The following is a 17,038-nucleotide window of genomic DNA, read 5'->3' as shown; positions in this document are numbered from 1 at the left end:
TTCTCTTCCGAAATCCAGCTTCGGTAGAGATGAGATACTATCTTGAATGTTAAGCTCCATAGATCATTCGATTCGAGATGACGACTATCGACTGCGCATTTGCTAGAAGCCATTGTCACGCTTGCTTGTAAGCTTGCCAAGTTCTATGTTTGACTTGCCTCAATGTAGAGAAGGCCCAAGGGTACCCGGTGATAGAGATTGGATGCACATCTGGGCTTCCCGATACCTCATTCTTCTTTTCCCAATACGAAGCCGGACTTGCAATATCTCCGTGACGTTGTCATGCACCACCTAATGTGTCATCCCGTCGGCCAAAGTTCGAATCAGCAAGGTGGTTGTACGCCTACCACACGGGAAGGAATATAAGCGTCTGACAGCATGTCGATCGGGTTGGGGGGTTACTTTCAACGGTTCAAGTTGATAATGTAAGCGGCTTAAGTCCATCCCACAGGCTTCCAAGATCGTGGACGCAGCGAATTTCTCACATTCCCGACCGATCGGGAATCGAGGGTTGTGGTAGATGCTAAATCCGTCCACTCGTTCTTAACCCCGTCTAGACTCCAGCGAATGAAAGCGTGCCAAGGCAGTAAGTTGTCCAGTGTACGGTACCTGCGCAAACGACATTACTGCACCCCCACACTGCACTTTGGCAACCTATCTGCCGTGGAAGGAAGTGCTTTGGTGCCATGGTGGGGGTGTAAAGCATTTCGGTCTCCGCGAATTCGTCATTGAAGGTAGGTACCTAAGGTAGGAAGGACTGCTCCGTGAGAGCCGTAAACCCTTCTTCCATCTGCACATGGGGATAGGTAGGATGAAATTCTTAGCTCCCTTCTCCTCTTTTCCGGTAACACTGGTGATATCATCTCGAAGCCCTCAACACCATTATATAAACAATCGAAACCCGCGTCTCCGTCTGGAGTTTAGGTTCACTGGACACCACTCTCGAGTCTCGATATCCACTACATCTCGATAGCTCGATAACAGCACCTATACCCCGCAGCCCAAGTCTCAGGAGTTATTCAGCAACTGGAAGCCGACATCTCCTTTCACACACATTTCTCACAATATAGCCAAAAAGCAACACTCAAACATGCCTAAGCTCAACGGACAAGACGTTGGCCAGATCGGCTACGGCCTCATGGGCCTTACGTGGCGACCCCAGCCCTGCTCAGAGGAGCAGGCCTTCGAGGCCATGCGCACCGCCCTCGCCAATGGCAACAACTTTTGGAACGGCGGAGAATTCTACGGAACGCCAGAGTACAATAGCAGCACCCTCCTAGAGCGCTACTTCACAAAGTACCCCAAGGACGCCGACAAGGTCGTACTGAGCATGAAGGGCGGCCTCATCCTCCCGCAGCTCAAGCCCGACGGCTCACCCGAGAACGTTCGCCGCTCCCTCGACAAGATCCTCTCCCAGCTCGGGGGCAGGAAAAAGGTCGACATTTTCGAGTGCGCGCGGCGGGACAAGAATACGCCCCTCGAGGTCACGTTCGGCGTCATTCAAAAGGAGTACATTGACACGGGCAAAGTTGGCGGCATCACACTCTCCGAGGTCTCGGCGGCCACCATTCACGAAGCCGTCAAGGTAGCCAAGATTATCGGCGTCGAGGTCGAGCTCAGCTTATTCTCGACCGAACCTCTGACCAACGGCGTCGCCGCCGCGTGCGCGCAGTACGGCATCCCCATCATCGCCTACTCCCCCATCGGCCGCGGCATGCTCACGGGCGAGGTCAAGTCGCTCGACGACATTCCCCAGGGCGACATGAGGCGGCACATGCCCCGCTTCCAGCCCGACACGTTCGGCATCAACATCAAGCTCGTCGAGCAGGTCGAGGCGCTGGCCAAGAAGAAGGGCGTCACGCCCGCACAGCTCGCCATCGGCTGGCTCGTTGCGCTCTCCAAGAGGCCCGACGTGCCCGAGATCATTCCCATCCCGGGTGCCACGACGGCGGCGAGGGTCACGGAGAATGCAAAGCTGGTGGAACTTACCGAGGCGGAGATGGCAGAGATTGACGCGACGCTGGCCAAGTTTGAGGTCGCGGGTGGCCGTTACCCCGACGGTGCTCCCGTCAACACCTAAGACATTGAGTGAAGCCGTATATAGATAGCATATCCAAAACGTAGTCAAATCTTTTGTTACAAACGTTAGCTTGATATTTCCCTAAACGTAGCCTGAATGTATTGAATAAAGAAAAGCTTCGAGGAGCGGGCTCAGTGTTGCTAGTAAGGCGAAGATTTTATCCACAGAACGACCCGGAGGTCTTCAGAATTGCAGAATTCTTTTTCGATCATCATTGTGCCGTTGGGTATCAAAAGTGATAAGAAATACCAAGTTGTGACTTACCTTTTGTAGTCCGAAGCTGTCGGCTTTGCAAAATTTTGGTTGTTGGGCTTGGGTGAGATGGATGCAGTGTCGAGAAAAAAGTTCTTGTCTGGGCAAAGACATTTATGTATACGATGACTAAGCAAGCTATCCTCAATTCCTAGGCGGCCAATCGAGATGGTGGATGCTCTCGGTTTCCACTTACTTGACGGATACCTCAAAATGATGGCTATTGTACACTGCCTAGTACAAAATGAGTATCACAACAGATTCGGTCAGTGGACGGTGCGAGGAGTATAGTCTTCAAGTAGTAGATTGATAGGCTCAACAACAACACGGTATCAGGGTATACAGCAACGCGCCTTTTACCAACAAATCGAATATAGTGGCTCTCGCCCCAGAAGGTACACGAAGAGAAGTTGGCTTCTACACCATCGCTCCATTCAAACCGTGAGCCTCAACCCTATTGACCAGCTTCTTCACGTTTGTCCACTCCTCCGCCTTCAGGTCGTCTCTTCCGCCCAGGCCAGAGGCCACCTCGAACACGGTCAAGACTCCGTCGATACCTCCCGTAGCCAGGCGCTTGCCCTCAGAAGGCTCCCACACAACCTTGTTCAAGCTCTTGGCAAGCATCGTTCTACCATCCTTGCGAGAGCTCGGAGATATTCTCGCGACAGGCTCCTCAGTCTCCACTGTGATGTCCCATAGCTCGAGCCAGCCTGCCCCGTCTACCAGAGCGAAAACGCTGGGCTTGATCGGCGACCATTGTGCATCATACACTACGTCTTCTCGCACAAAGTCGATGAGTGGTGAAACCGTCGGCTCAACACCTGCTGTCGACGTCGCCGCGGGTGCGCGAACCTTCCACAGTCTGACGCTCCAGTCGAGAGAAGATGAGAGAACCAGGTCACCGAGGTCCACGGGACCACGAGCAGGATGGAAGTCCACCGACATGACCGGTGCTGTGTGTCCCTTGTAGCTGACACGAGCATCAACTCCAGCCTTTGCGCCAGCTCGGTCGTACCTGTGGCAAGGGAAGATAGTGCCCTCCTCACTGCCAACGAGGAAAAACGTAGGATCCGTTTGGGGAAACGCTAAGGAGGTCGGGCTGATATCGTCCAACTTGTAACCGGGCGGTGCCTTGAGCTCTAGCAGCTCTTGCGGCTGGGCAAAGACGTCCATACTCCAGCCGCAGACCACACCGTCCGTAGAAGTTGAAATGATGTTATTGGCGTTTTGAGTACCCACAATATCGACCGAATAGATGGGATGCGTGTGGCCGTATCCTGTAAGTGGCGTCTTCTGGACAGGTGCCGATTTTGCTCTCATATCCCACAGCAGTACTTGACCGCTGTAAGTGCCACCGATAATGAGGTTCTGGTGGTAAGGGGAGAACTTCGCCGTGAGAACATCAGACTGTGCGTGGAAAACATACTCTGGTCTGTCACGCAGAGCCAAGCTCCAGACTTGGACCAGACCATCCGGCTCGTGTGGTGCAGTCGGGTTTTTGGTGTACGATGCCAGCATTAGCTCTGAATGATGATGTGAGAAGTCGATGCTGCTGATCATGCGTTTCTTAGACCATCTTTCATCGAAGAACTGGGCCACCTCCTTGACTCTCCGCCGACCTTTGCCACCAACGTTGCCGCTATCATCGTCATCATCCTCCACGTCTTGACCCTGGAGGGCGTAATCCGTGAGAATATCGTATTCCTGATCAAGAGCTCTCTCGATCACCTTCGTGGATTTCTCTAAAAATTCAGAAAAGTCGGGGGCGCCAGTAACAGCTTCCAGCTCCTCGGCGGTAAGCTTGCGCATGGGATAATTCGCCTTCGCCGGGGTGTCGCTCGGGATCACACCATCCTTGAGCAGATCCAGCGAGGCCTTGAGCTCCTCTTCCACCTCCTTTCGGATGTCCTGTCGCAGCTCTTCTTCGCGATCCCGCTGCCTTCGGCTCAGCCTCTTGCTGGGCGTCGATGTGATAGGAGGAATGTCTTCGGTGTCGGAGAGCGACTGGGCTCTAGGTCGGGTTGGCGAAGTCCAGGCTTCCGCCGTTTGCACTCCCTTGCTGTATGAGTGCACTTCCTTGACAGGAGATGGAGGGACTTCGTAAATAGTTGTGAGCGGTGCCGTCGTCAGACTCAGCTGCACGGGGGTTGCAACGGGAGCTGGGGCCGGAGTTGGTTGGCCATTGGCGGGGGTTGCGAACTCCGATGTTGCAGTACTCAACTCTCCTGCGCTGAGGACGCTGTTGGGCCGGCTTCCCCTACGGGCCGGTGACGCAGCTCCTCCGGTCGTTGATCCAGGTCGACTTTCTCCCACCAAACTATTGATCAAGGTTTCGATGTCGCGGCGGTTCTCGGCTCGGCCTGGGATAGGGGAGACCAGCTATACAACACATCAGCAGACTGCGTCGGGAAAGGAACCGGTTCATCTCACGTCGCCTGGACTTCCTGCACTTTGCCGGCTTGCTGTTGCTTGAGTCGCACGAAGCTCTCTCTGTCGCTTAAGCTCCGCGAGCTTAGCCTTCTTTGCGAGGATTTCATCTCGTCGCTGTTGCATTTTGTCTTCTCCTTAATCCCATCGCGGGACTGGCCGACTGTGTGGGTGGATTGTCGCGGGGCAGAGGGAAACTGACGTTGCAAAATCAGGTAGGGAGAGTCGAGAGATCGCAGATGAGGCCGAGAGCCGGGTGCAGAAAGGTCAGGTAGAGGCCGCCTTTTTGTTGACGATGTCGGATGCCTGTGACAGTGTTTGGCAACCGCAGCGATGTTCGGTTTGATGGGGATTCCCTTTCCATGCGCGTTGTCCAGTCGCGATTCCAGAGGGACCCCTGTTTGGACTCAGGTACAGCTTCAGCCCAAATGCTGCAGAAAGATACCTCGTTGGCCCCTGCTTTAAAGTTGACCTCCCGGTCCCCATTTGCCTAGTAGCTTGGTGGACATTTCCACCGAGAAGCAACTAACCTTGCAAGGCAAGTGACGCACGTGATTGCGACAGATCGGCAAAGCGTCGGCGAAATTGTATGTATAGTGATGTTCGGTCGCTGAGGTAAGGGATCCCTCAGCGGCAAAGCGGCTGGGTGCAAGCTGCCGGGCAGCCCACCTCAGTCAGCATGGCGACGGGCGCTGGGCGCTGGCAATAGGCGGGCCATTAGCACTGGCGCTGGGATGGTGTTCCCCGTCCGAGCTCCAGACGCCCGGGAGTGACTTGACGGCCAACCAGTGGAAAATCTGCGAGTTTTCCCGAGCATATTTTCAACCTGGAAAACCTCACACCCTGCGTCCCCTAACGTAATTCCCTCGACAGAGCTCCGAAAGGGTCAATTGGCAGCCATTGTCAACCCGCGCACTGTCCTTTCCATCGTTCGCTCCCTCTCGAAAGCAGTCGCGCAATCCAGGCAATTGCCCACAATGTCTTCCTCCTCAGGAGTTAACGTACGTCGTGTCCTTCGCCCTCGTCCGCATCTTGCGGAGCACCCAGCCACCTTGTCTCCCTAAGCCGACCGACGACCCTCCATCGCCACGCCAATCGACCATGAGCATTGAGCTTGCGCTTTCGAGATCATGAACAACGCGGCTGATTGATGGATTTACAGGTGCTGAGATACACGGCCCTCGGCCTGGGCGTGTTCTACGGCTTCACACATCAGCGAACGATCACAGCAAGCCAGAAGGCTGCCGCCGCCACGAAGGAGTACGAGCGCAAGCAGAAGTTGATCGACCAAGCAAAGGCCGAGTTCGCGAAGAAGAGCCAGCCAGTCACGGCGGCAGCTGCTGATGCCGGTGGTGCGTTTCTCCCTCGATAAGACGTGGCCGGCTTTTGGACGTCGCAGTCCTCGCCCGCCACTTCTCGCCCTCGTCGGCGGCTTGCACAGAATTCATGAAAACTGACATCAGCCACAGCCAACGTCGACCCGATGGACCCCAAGTTCGACCTTGAGGCCTACTTCAACAACCTGGTGAAGCAGAACCCGTAGACTGGATAACCGAATGGGGGGAGGGGACGGCTTGCACAACGGATAGACAGGGTCAGGATTGGGGATACGCCTGCTCACGGAGAACACGAAGAGTCCTAACAAGGGACGAATAATCTGGTCTTTCGGCAGCAGTAGGTGCATGGTAGGCACCACGCCCGATGTCACCGCATAGACATTTCCTTACGTCTGTTTACCGGATGTACATGTGTACAATACGCTCAACTAGATGACAATTCCAAGGAACGAGCCATTGGATTCCATCAATTACTTATATTTTTTGCGCATCAACTACGGAATCTCTGAACCTGAGCGGGCTCTCTATGCATTGACAATCGACACATAGGTCCATTGTGGCCTGCAAGACAGTGAAATGCTGCTTTCCCTGATGTGGCTGCAATTGGTTCCAGCAGATGGCTGAAGGTTATTGTAGCTGTGTATTGGCCGACTCAACCATAACATCAAACTCTCACGGCATATCTACGTCGAGGGTGGGCAGTCATTTGGAGGCTTTCGCTCGTGACACAGATTAGATGACTCGTCTGATACACATTTGTGTCTTATGGTATGGCGCGGCAGGGTCATTCATCAAGTTCCAAGATGTCTCCATAGAGTACGTCAACGCTGTAACAATGGACTGAGTATCATTATTGCCCGTTATGCATGATGAGTCTTTCATGATAACATACGGATTATATACGCCATCTACTCTCGAGGCCGGGATCTGGCACTGACCCGGTCACCCGGACGGGACGGGATCCCTTAGCCCGGGACAATCTTTGTCCGAGGCACGTGACTCCACCTTTTCCAGACTTACGCGGAAGCCACGACTTGGCTGCTGTCAACGGGACACACCACTGAACGGATCGGCTCTCCATGGACCGTGCACGCTGCCCCTGCACCACCGATTCAGGTGCATAAGCTCCAAGCTGTCCTTCTCAGATACCTTGCTGTGAGACAGAAGGTTGTCGTCGCCAGCTCCATTTCGCAACCTTCAACCTACACGGCCACTGCCTTTCTACACCAAACGCGGCCACAATGACGGCCCAATCTCTTGGACCCCTCTCCGGAGGCAGCAAAGAGAACACACGAACTGTCCTCAGAGTCACCATCTTGTCTCTGATCGCAGCTGCCGCTGTTGCTAGTCGTCTCTTCTCCGTCATTCGTAAGTGCCCCTCGACACGTTGCCAAGGGTCTCCTTCCTGCCATCACCAACACCAATTGGTGTTTGGATAGATCGGAAAGGAAGGCGCTCATTGCAAAGCTTTTCTCTGCAACGGAAGCACGCTGACTTAACTCTTACAGGCTTCGAGAGTATCATTCACGAATGTTGGTCTCTTCCCGTTCTACGTCCCTTCCTCCGTACCCGAAACTAATCATTCACCAGTCGACCCCTGGTTCAACTTCAGAGCAACCAAGTACCTTGTGGCCAATGGATTCACCAAGTTCTGGGACTGGTTCGATGATCGGACATGGCATCCTCTCGGTCGGGTTACTGGAGGAACTCTTTACCCCGGTCTCATGGTGACCAGCGGCGCCATCTACCACGCACTTCGAGCTCTTACTGTCCCCGTCGATATCCGCAACATCTGCGTTCTTCTGGCGCCAGCTTTCTCCGGCCTTACCGCTTATGCCGCCTACCTTCTTACCAATGAGATGACCACTTCGCCCTCGGCTGGTCTGCTTGCGGCTGCCTTCATGGGCATCTCACCTGGTTACATCTCCCGATCAGTTGCCGGCAGTTACGACAACGAGGCCATCGCCATTTTCCTTCTTGTCTTCACCTTCTACCTGTGGATTAAGGCGTTGAAGCTAGGCTCCATGCTCTGGGGTGCTCTTTGCGCCCTTTTCTACGGCTACATGGTCGCCTCCTGGGGTGGCTACGCCTTCATCACCAACATGCTTCCTCTGCATGCTTTGACCTTGATCCTCATGGGTAGATACAGCGCCCGTCTCTACGTCAGCTACACCACTTGGTACGCTCTGGGTACATTGGCCAGCATGCAGATCCCCTTCGTCGGCTTCCTGCCTGTCAAGACCAGCGAGCACATGCCCGCTCTGGGTGAGTGAGACGTGAGAGCTTTGTACTGATCAGAACTAACATGCGCTAGGTGTCTTTGGCTTCCTCCAGCTCGTTGCCTTCATCGACTATGTTAGAGGTGCTATTCCCAGTCGCCAGTTCCAGACCTTCGTCTACACCTTCCTGGCTGCGACATTCGGTCTTGCGCTTGCTGGCTTAGTGGCCTTGACATCGCTCGGATACATCGCCCCTTGGGGAGGTCGTTTCTACTCTCTCTGGGATACTGGCTACGCCAAGATTCACATCCCGATTATTGCATCAGTCTCTGAGCACCAGCCTACCGCTTGGCCTGCTTTCTTCTTCGACCTGAACATGCTTGTCTGGCTCTTCCCTGCTGGAGTCTACCTTTGCTTCCAGAACCTCCGGGATGAGCACGTTTTCGTCGTCGTCTACGCCCTCTTTGGCACCTACTTTGCCGGTGTCATGGTGCGTTTGATGCTTACTCTCACTCCTATTGTCTGCGTTGCTGCGGCTATGGCGGCATCTCAAATCCTCGACACCTACATGGTCGCAAAGTCCCCCAACCCTGAGGACTACAAGACCGAAGATGCTGTCGAGGGAGCCTCCAAGAAGACGGCCAAGCAGAGCGGACTCAAGTCGACCAGCAAGCCGGTCGTCGGTATCTACACCTTCCTCTCCAAGGCTGTCGTTGTTGGTGGCATGTCCATCTTCCTGCTCCTCTTTGTGCTTCACTGCACTTGGGTCACCTCGAATGCCTACTCTTCGCCCTCTGTCGTCCTTGCCAGCCGACTGCCCGATGGAAGCCAGCACATTATTGATGATTATCGCGAGGCTTACCAGTGGCTCCGTCAGAACACCAAGGAGGACGCCAAGATCATGTCTTGGTGGGACTACGGCTACCAGATTGGTGGCATGGCCGACCGTCCCACTCTCGTCGACAACAACACGTGGAACAACACCCACATTGCCACTGTCGGCAAGGCGATGAGCTCTCGTGAGGAAGTCAGCTACCCCATCATGCGCCAGCACGAGGTTGACTACGTCCTTGTGGTGTTCGGTGGTCTGCTGGGCTACTCCGGTGACGACATCAACAAGTTCTTGTGGATGGTCCGTATTGCGGAGGGTATCTGGCCCGAAGAGGTCCAGGAGCGCAAGTTCTTCACCCCCCGTGGAGAGTACAGAGTCGATGACCAAGCGACCGACACCATGAAGAACAGCTTGATGTAAGACAAAAGATACTCCTCCAGTCTGAGTTCCTACTAACAATCTCATAGGTACAAGATGTCTTACTACAACTACAACTCGCTCTTCCCCGCTGGTCAGGCCCAGGACCGCGTCCGTGGCGTTCGTCTCCCGGATGTCGGCCCCAAGCTTGACACCGTTGAGGAGGCTTTCACCAGTGAGAACTGGATCATTCGCATCTACAAGGTCAAGGACCTTGACAACGTTGGCCGTGACCACCAGGCCGCTGCAGCCTTCGAGAGAGGCCAGAAGAAGAAGAAGGCCATTAAGAAGCGCGGCCCCAGAGTCCTCAGAGTTGACTAAATAACGGGGACAATAAGGCACTCTGAGGATGTTGCCTCTAGAGTGCCTCTCAAATTTCTTTGTATTGGGACAGGGATAGGTGGTTCTAGATTCCACATGTAGACACAAAAAGCACGCCTAGGCGAATGTACACTACTTGATCATGATTCATGTCGCACCCTTGCAGGCTACTGTGACTGCCGATGTCGACGAAGGTACATGACACTTCATATGTCCTGTGTCAGCAGGCTTGTGGTGTGGTAAAGATCTGTGAAGCAACAACAGGCTCATCAGCACACATGAGTTAGATAAGACGAGAACCGCGAATGTATGCATTCCCAAGAGGGCCAATGACCGACTAAGGTGTCTCTGGATATTAGAGGTGATATTGTCTGGATTTTGAGCAACCAGGATAGGTGAGACAGGCACGTTGTGAGTACAGGCTATCTCCATAACTCGAGAGATCTCCATAGTCTTGATCCCCCAACACCCAGTGAGGTGTTTGATGATTCTGAGGATCTTCAGAATATTCCGTTTTCTTCGTAATCCCTTTTCCTGCTGCTACCACGGAAGCAGCGATTCATCAATGTCAACATATTGCGCGTGAAGAAGATCTAGGAAGCGCCTGCGAATATCCCTTGCTTCACCGCCCGCCATGGACTGACTTCGGGATCCTGGAAGAAGTACTCCATAAGTGGAAGGAAATCCCCAGCAGGCACCAGAAGCCACCTCAGTATTTACTGAGGGCATATGGAATGCGAACAGGTACGTACCTCCCATTTTCCTTCAAGCCTTAGGGTATTGCCTGATTTCGATTCCTTCTTTGAGTGGTACCTGAAGGTTTTTTTCCCGGGGAAGGAGCTCCCTTAGCGTTCTTTCCATGGTGTTGCACCTGTGACCTGCCTCACCACAACAACCCTTCTGGATCTGTGGCAGCGATTGCTTTCCTTTGAACCCTCCTCAAACTTCTTCCAACTTGCTTACAGGCGCCCCATCCAGGAAATTGCCGACTCTACTGGAAACCACGGGATACTCTAAGAGCATGACACCTAAGGAGAGGCCTCTGGCCTTGAGGGCTGGAGGAACAGATCCTTCTCGGCATCGTTGTGAGGCATTCCCATCCATGATTGAAGGTTTGATTACCGGAGTACTGATCATTGCAAGCAGCGGCACGCAATGACGCCCCTCGTCTGACTCACCATCAGCCGTTGGACGATCAGCACGAGCGTCAGAGACGACCTGTCGGAGCACCTCCCCGAAGACGCATCAGATCCAGTCGCGCTTCTGGACGTTCCAAGGGACTTTCGCAGTCCAAACCGACCTACTCTGATGTCCACTCGGCCTCGCAACGCTGCCAATCTGTCTGCTTTGATTCGTCGGACGTCGGAACTGCCGTATCCCCCATGTATGCGTGCTCTTCGGCAGCCTTCACCCAGAGCCGCTTCAAGCTCACTCCCGAATCGCATTCGGGTTGCCATGTGGAAGAGACCTTTCTTGCGGAGCCTGCAGAACTTCAGAAAGATGTCGAGACGGAGGCCTCGGATAGAACCATCACTGCAGCCACTTATCAAGAGTCACGACGTGGAAAGCATGCGTCGCATCATCATCGCCAGGATATCAGACGGGACAACAAGCGCGGCAGAAACGAGACATCTCGCGACTAGGCGTCCGAGATCGCAGTTCATATCGACGACAACACCGATGGGTTCTATTGTTTGAGCTGTGGCATTCGCCGATCTGACGAGCAACACAAGATCCGCAAGTTTCGAGCTGGAGACCTGGCTTGGCGCAACTTCTGCAAGCCATGCCACGAGAAGCACCTAACCAGCGGCGATGGCAAGACGGTGAAGGCATATGGTAACTTTTGCTTCGGCTGTGGGTTTGCCCGCTCGTCTCACTTCAACACGGAGAATCCCATCAAGCCCAGCAAAAAGCCGACCAAGAACTTTTGTGCTCATTGCATGAAACGTCTTTCCAAGAGAGCAGTCATTCCGACAGAGACCTTGCTCGGTAGCGTGAGTATTACCATAACTACATCCAACAGCTCTAAACACTAACGATGTCCAGTCTTCTGATGAGAGTGACACGGAATCGGATTTGCACGAGTTTGACGCAGACCAACATGGTGAACAGAACCCAGACCATGCCAGTCGTTTTCGCACCGCGCCCCAGCAAGAGAAGGCAGAGCCGAAGAAAGATGCCACAGACTGTTTTATTGAGTGCAACGAAGCTGGAAACGAGTCGGATGAGCTTTCTCCGTCAGAGTCTGTTCGAAAGCGACTGAGAAAGCGCCGTTCTGCTCGAGCAAACGATGCGGTGCCTCTAAGAGAGGTTCAGCCCAAGTCTCAGTGCTCTAAAACCCGTCATAATGATGATCTTGCGAACAACGTCGTCGCAGCGAGAACTTGCCATAGGGCTCCTTCGGTTGAGGAAGTTCCTGATACTGAGGCGATTTCGCGACCCGAAGACAACAGGTCTGCCGACTCTTGCAGCTCGCCGGCCTCAAACCGTTCCACCTCTCTCAAGGCCGCGCCTGCTACACCAGTTCAAACGATATCACAGGCTGTAGCCAGCGAGGATTTTCTCAATCCCGGCCCGCCCCTGGACTTAGGAACCGGTTCACCTTCCAAGCGAGCAAGATTCAGCGAGCGTGTAGAGGTCCGCACATCTCCGACTTTCTGGCAGCGAGAGCATCCGGAGGGTGATAACCCATATGCGCAGTTCCAATACGAGCAATACAGTGATGATCTCCGGGATGGAAAGAAGGCTGTTCCTCTCAAAGACCCACTGAGAGACCCTGATGGCAGGACTGCAGGAAGGCTCTATGTACCCTTGTGCAGCATCGACGACCATAGCTTCAACTCTTGGAGCAACGAGGGTGCGGCAGGATGGAATGACTTTGCTGCGAGATTCACATCCAATTCGGCCAAGGTCTCTGGCAGCAACCCGCTTCATTCCAGCACTTTGTATACCTTTGGAGGAAACCTGCCGCAGGATTGTTCCACCAGCAATGGTGACCAGCATCGCTTCACCGGAGATCGATCGAATTCAAACAATCGACAAAAGCAGCCGCAAGGCTCCGGCGATTCCTGCTTCGGCCAAGGCAAAGAGAATCAGCCATGCCCGCCTAGTCCTATCGCGCCAACTGGCTGGGGTTCGCTGCATGATTACTTTGATGACAACCACAATTTCGAGAACCATCACGCCTCGGACTGGTCATCCCGCCGTGATGCTCGTCGCACTGAGCGAAACCATGGTCCATGTGCGAATCAAAACCGTTCCTTCCGCAATACGCAAGATCCTTACCACAATTGGGATCACCAGGCAGACGATGCACATAATCATTTCGATTCCTTCAGCGGCTATCCTGACGAGGTCGATTGTTTCGGAAGATTCGGCTTCAATTCATCATATGATTCAAATGACCATGGGCGATACTCTGGAGAGAATGGCTTTCATCACGGCAACTACGGCTCTGCTTCCGCTCATCAGCAATACTACCAGGGCCACCAATCAACTCCACCGAAGGAGAAGCAACATGGCTTTGATTTTGGTGTTTCTGACACCCATGAGAACCTTCACACTCGCTCCTCTTACAACTTCTCTGGTCATATGACTAACCAAGACACGGCGACCAGGAACGGTGCTTCGTGTAGTGCCGAAATCCCGTTGGAGTCATCAACCGCGAGCAACGACGCCCTTCAAGAGCCCAAGCTTCCTCCTATCGGCATTGTCATGGAGATTCCGGATGACATGTCCGACAGTGATGTCCACACCCTTCTCATCCCTGGCTGCGACGACTATGTTCCCATGGCGTACTGAGTCCAGATTGACTGGCAGCTATTTGTCGCCCAGAGCAGCTTTACAACCTATTTTTACTGATTCTTTCATCATGTCTGAACTTCCACGATCGAGAATCGTTTGCGAGCTTGTCACCAGCAAAAAAGCTACAGACGGCATCGCGACTATGCGACGACGGACCGATATTGTCGACCTTACATTCTGCCTGCAAATGGATTTGCAGAATCTTGCTATGGAATACTCCAACTTTTGTTTCGCTTGTCTTTTTTACGTATTTTTCTCCTGCTGGCTACTTACCCTTACGCCATTACCCCTTTTCGACGAACACCGTTAATTTCACCCTCCTTTTCTTGCTCTCTTCTCTTACACCCTTCCGGCATGCTTTCGCCACCACGCGATTTGCTACGAGGCAAGAGAGAAGACGCTTTTGACCATAAATCGTCAGTACGCAAGACTACATCGCCATTCAACGGGATCTCTTTCCGATACAATCGGACGCAACCTAGTGGTTTTACCATAGCCGAAAACCCACAGAGCAGCTTGCAGAGGTTTGGTTTGGGAATACTGTTGATTGGAGAAGCATCCATTCCACTTGGATGATGGTTTTTGCCTTGTGCCTGCGACTTTGGGCAACGTTTCCGTTGAGTTTGGGATTCATTTGGACCATGGTCCCGACTCACTCTGGATGATTGAGCGTTTTCTTAAGTTGTCGTAAAGGAGTGGTTGACCCTGTCTACTCCGGGAGGAAAGAAAATCAAAGACGATTACGAGATTGTCCACTTGTACTTAGTTAGTAACATGACCAGAAATGCGACGAAAATTCCATAAACGGATTGCTTTAGTTTTGCAACACTCCGAAGTGATGAGATGGGTGTTGATGTCGAGGGTCATTCATCCCTCAGGCGAGCCAAAGAGCCTCTTCAAGGAGCGAAAAAGGCCAGAGCTGCAGAGAATAGCACCGTAATCTATCGTTGTGACAGTAGCAAGTTTGGGCCATCTTTACCCCAAGGCAACGCATTCTATTCTCCGTCTGGGGCGATGGGAAGGGCGCCTTCCCCTCAAGACATCAAGATGAAAAAGAACTCTCTGGCGGTTTGTGATGAGAACGCCTCCTGTCTTTCGCCTCTCTGTCTCTTTGCTCTCGAATCTTGACAACGGATATCGACAAGTCTCCTTCGAAAACATTGGCGAGAACGATTAAAACCATAAACGCCAAGGACAGGTCTAGCAAGCTCACAAAGGTTCAAAAGACTCAATCGAATTATTCAACCGAAATAGTATGGAACAGGAAATGACAATACACATGTGGATATATATTGCCGAGTATAGAAACAAAAAGGTATCAGCGACAGTGGGTTCTGATCACATACACACATCTCTCTACGGCTTCCTCCGCGGTCCGGCTTGCTCAATAGCTGCGTCCAACGCCATCTCCTCCTCTTCCAGCCTCCGAATCTCGTCTTCCGTCATGCCGTCTTCAATCAGATGCGAGACGTTGGAATTGACGTTCGGTGTCGACGAGCGGGGACCGCCGGCGCCGCTGCGGGTCATGTCCTCGACTGACCGTGAGGCGGTGGACATGTTTTCTTCTCTATACGGCGCAAAGGGAGGCTGGTGGTGATCCGTGGCGCTGACGGCTGAGGCAGGTGCTGCTGCTGCGGTGGCGGCCGTGGTGGTCTCAAAAGCGTCGTTATGATCGTCTTGATGCAGTTCCCGAGAGAGGTGGTGCTGCTCCTGAGGTTGCGACTGCTGCTGGTGAAGCTGGTGCTGGGAGTGCTGGTGCTGCCCATCATCCGTGTAGGGGGAGTGTGGCGATTCGGTCACGCGGGCGTGAGTCTCCTTGTCGGCGAGGTATTCGTGGGGGTTGTGGCCGGTGCCGTACGCGCCGTCCGAGACATGGTCAGCGCGGCGGCGACGACGGCGGAGGAAGAACCATATCAGGAAGGCGATGAGGGCGAGGCCGAGAACACTCCCGATGACGATGCCGGCGATGGCACCAGGCGCAAGACCTCCGTTGCTGCCGCCACCACCACTACTACTGCCGCTGTCGCTGCTGGAACCGCCGCCGATGGTTGATTGTGATGCATTAGGATTGAGAGAGGCCGTGGAGGAGGCTGCTGCTTGAGTAGTGGATGTTGGTAGCGGTGATGTTGAGTCACTTTCGTCTTCACTGCCGACTCTCTCTACTTCACTGGCACCGCGTTTATCCGCAAGTTTTCCGACTGCCTGGTCATACTCCACAGACGGATAGGGTCCAGTGAAGACGGCAAAAGCCCCGCTGGTCGTCGTGCCTGATTTGGTTTCCGATATCCACTGAAGCTCAATATACATACTGGAGCCTGAGTAGGTTGCCATCTTCTTGGCATCGATCGGCAAGACAAGAGTCTCGTTGCCGAGGGTCACTGTTATTCAATGTCAGTAGCTGAAACTGAGTAAGACTGATGCCAGCGAGTTTGGAAGACAATCCATGAATCTGGGAACGGAGGCAACTCACTTGCGTACGTTTCTTGACGCTTCACAGCGGGAGCTGTCGGTGGTGCGAAACCTGCCGAGCTCCTCCCAGAAATCGGTCCAGGGTTTTCCTGACTTGGAAACGCTTCCATAATGAGCGACTCTGTTTCTTCATTCGGTTTTGCCAACCAAGAGGCCTTGCTGAGCTTGACTCCGCTGGCCAGCTTCCACCCAATAGTTTGAAAAGTGCGGTCCACCGTGATGACGTACGATGTTGATTCGTGTGAACTGAAGGTAGTGGTGTTGAACGTGATTTTCTTCCCTTCCTGGTCTGTGGTTGACCTTGTCGGATCTCCCAAATTGGATGTGAAGTCAATACCACTGGAAGCCTCGCCCTCGAAGGCGACGTTGCCGTTCTCGCCGCCGCTGTTGATGACAATGCGCGCCTTTTCGGATGTGTCATCGCGACTTAGCTGAACAGGCGCTGGATATGACATATTGTAATGTCTCTCGTTCTTCTCGCAGTCTACTTGTATGTTGTGCAGGTGGCGTCGTCACGATGATTGCGTCGCTCGAGTCGGTTGGTGTTATTTGATTTTGATCGTGTTGTATCCTCGAGTCTAATCGTGCTCGTTCTCTACGCAGAAAAGTTCCAAATGTCCAAAACCTTTCCCAGACTGTGATTCCCTCGGTATTCTTCTTGTTGAGGGAAATATCCCGTCACCTCACGAAGAGTGTAAATGAGATGAAGTGCAGCAACAAGTGAAATACAATGCGAGAAACGAAGTAGGCAGGAATGGCAAAAATGAGTGACCAGGCTGGGGGAGAGAGAGGCGGGAAAGTCAGAGAGAAGAAAGCCACCGAGGCGTGTAAGACGGAGAAGAAATGAGACAAGTTGGTAGGACAGAGACACAGAGACACA

At 53.3% G+C, this 17,038-nt stretch overlaps 6 protein-coding genes across 6 annotated transcripts; 4 read left to right on the top strand and 2 right to left on the bottom strand.

Moving 5' to 3' along the window:
• Nucleotides 1-1,090: 1,090 nt before the first annotated feature.
• Nucleotides 1,091-2,080, top strand: BDZ83DRAFT_575945 (aldo/keto reductase; the record flags this gene model as incomplete). The annotated part of the gene is made up of 1 exon (XM_060504870.1): nucleotides 1,091-2,080. One exon carries the CDS (start codon nucleotides 1,091-1,093, stop codon nucleotides 2,078-2,080), a length of 990 nt encoding a protein of 329 aa, XP_060365689.1.
• Nucleotides 2,081-2,749: 669 nt separating this feature from the next.
• Nucleotides 2,750-4,885, bottom strand: BDZ83DRAFT_575984 (WD domain-containing protein; the record flags this gene model as incomplete). Its single annotated transcript, XM_060504875.1, has 2 exons — nucleotides 2,750-4,711; nucleotides 4,763-4,885. 2 exons carry the CDS (start codon nucleotides 4,883-4,885, stop codon nucleotides 2,750-2,752), a joined length of 2,085 nt encoding a protein of 694 aa, XP_060365688.1.
• An 851-nt stretch (nucleotides 4,886-5,736) lies between these two features.
• On the top strand, nucleotides 5,737-6,302 carry BDZ83DRAFT_751473 (ATP synthase subunit E; the record flags this gene model as incomplete). The annotated part of the gene is made up of 3 exons (XM_060514053.1): nucleotides 5,737-5,760; nucleotides 5,922-6,111; nucleotides 6,229-6,302. The coding sequence occupies 3 exons, from the start codon at nucleotides 5,737-5,739 to the stop codon at nucleotides 6,300-6,302; spliced, it is 288 nt and encodes a 95-aa protein (XP_060365687.1).
• Nucleotides 6,303-7,337: 1,035 nt separating this feature from the next.
• Nucleotides 7,338-9,885, top strand: BDZ83DRAFT_576021 (oligosaccharyl transferase STT3 subunit; the record flags this gene model as incomplete). Its single annotated transcript, XM_060504877.1, has 5 exons — nucleotides 7,338-7,464; nucleotides 7,605-7,628; nucleotides 7,687-8,361; nucleotides 8,411-9,563; nucleotides 9,615-9,885. 5 exons carry the CDS (start codon nucleotides 7,338-7,340, stop codon nucleotides 9,883-9,885), a joined length of 2,250 nt encoding a protein of 749 aa, XP_060365686.1.
• Nucleotides 9,886-11,677: 1,792 nt separating this feature from the next.
• On the top strand, nucleotides 11,678-13,825 carry BDZ83DRAFT_285801 (uncharacterized protein). The gene is made up of 2 exons (XM_060502164.1): nucleotides 11,678-11,879; nucleotides 11,932-13,825. Exons 1-2 carry the CDS (start codon nucleotides 11,826-11,828, stop codon nucleotides 13,684-13,686), a joined length of 1,809 nt encoding a protein of 602 aa, XP_060365685.1. The 5' UTR covers nucleotides 11,678-11,825; the 3' UTR covers nucleotides 13,687-13,825.
• A 1,106-nt stretch (nucleotides 13,826-14,931) lies between these two features.
• BDZ83DRAFT_285752 (uncharacterized protein) lies at nucleotides 14,932-16,807 on the bottom strand. The gene is made up of 2 exons (XM_060502163.1): nucleotides 16,160-16,807; nucleotides 14,932-16,067 (listed from the first exon to the last, which is right to left on the bottom strand). Exons 1-2 carry the CDS (start codon nucleotides 16,611-16,613, stop codon nucleotides 15,046-15,048), a joined length of 1,476 nt encoding a protein of 491 aa, XP_060365684.1. The 5' UTR covers nucleotides 16,614-16,807; the 3' UTR covers nucleotides 14,932-15,045.
• Between the last annotated feature and the right edge of the window lie 231 nt (nucleotides 16,808-17,038).

The sequence above is a fragment of the Colletotrichum acutatum genome, assembly GCF_030867785.1.
Source record: "Colletotrichum acutatum strain CBS 112980 chromosome Unknown BDZ83scaffold_39, whole genome shotgun sequence".
Taxonomy (NCBI): domain Eukaryota; kingdom Fungi; phylum Ascomycota; class Sordariomycetes; order Glomerellales; family Glomerellaceae; genus Colletotrichum; species Colletotrichum acutatum.
This window is presented reverse-complemented; position numbering and strand designations above follow the sequence as displayed.

Coding starts and splice junctions, on each gene's coding strand:
- BDZ83DRAFT_285801 (XM_060502164.1), top strand. CDS start 11,826: ATGAAACGTCTTTCCAAGAGAGCAGTCATTCCGACAGAGACCTTGCTC. Junction 11,880..11,931: donor CAGAGACCTTGCTCGGTAGC/GTGAGTATTACC, acceptor AACGATGTCCAG/TCTTCTGATGAGAGTGACAC.
- BDZ83DRAFT_285752 (XM_060502163.1), bottom strand. CDS start 16,613: ATGTCATATCCAGCGCCTGTTCAGCTAAGTCGCGATGACACATCCGAA. Junction 16,068..16,159: donor GCGTCAAGAAACGTACGCAA/GTGAGTTGCCTC, acceptor ATTGAATAACAG/TGACCCTCGGCAACGAGACT.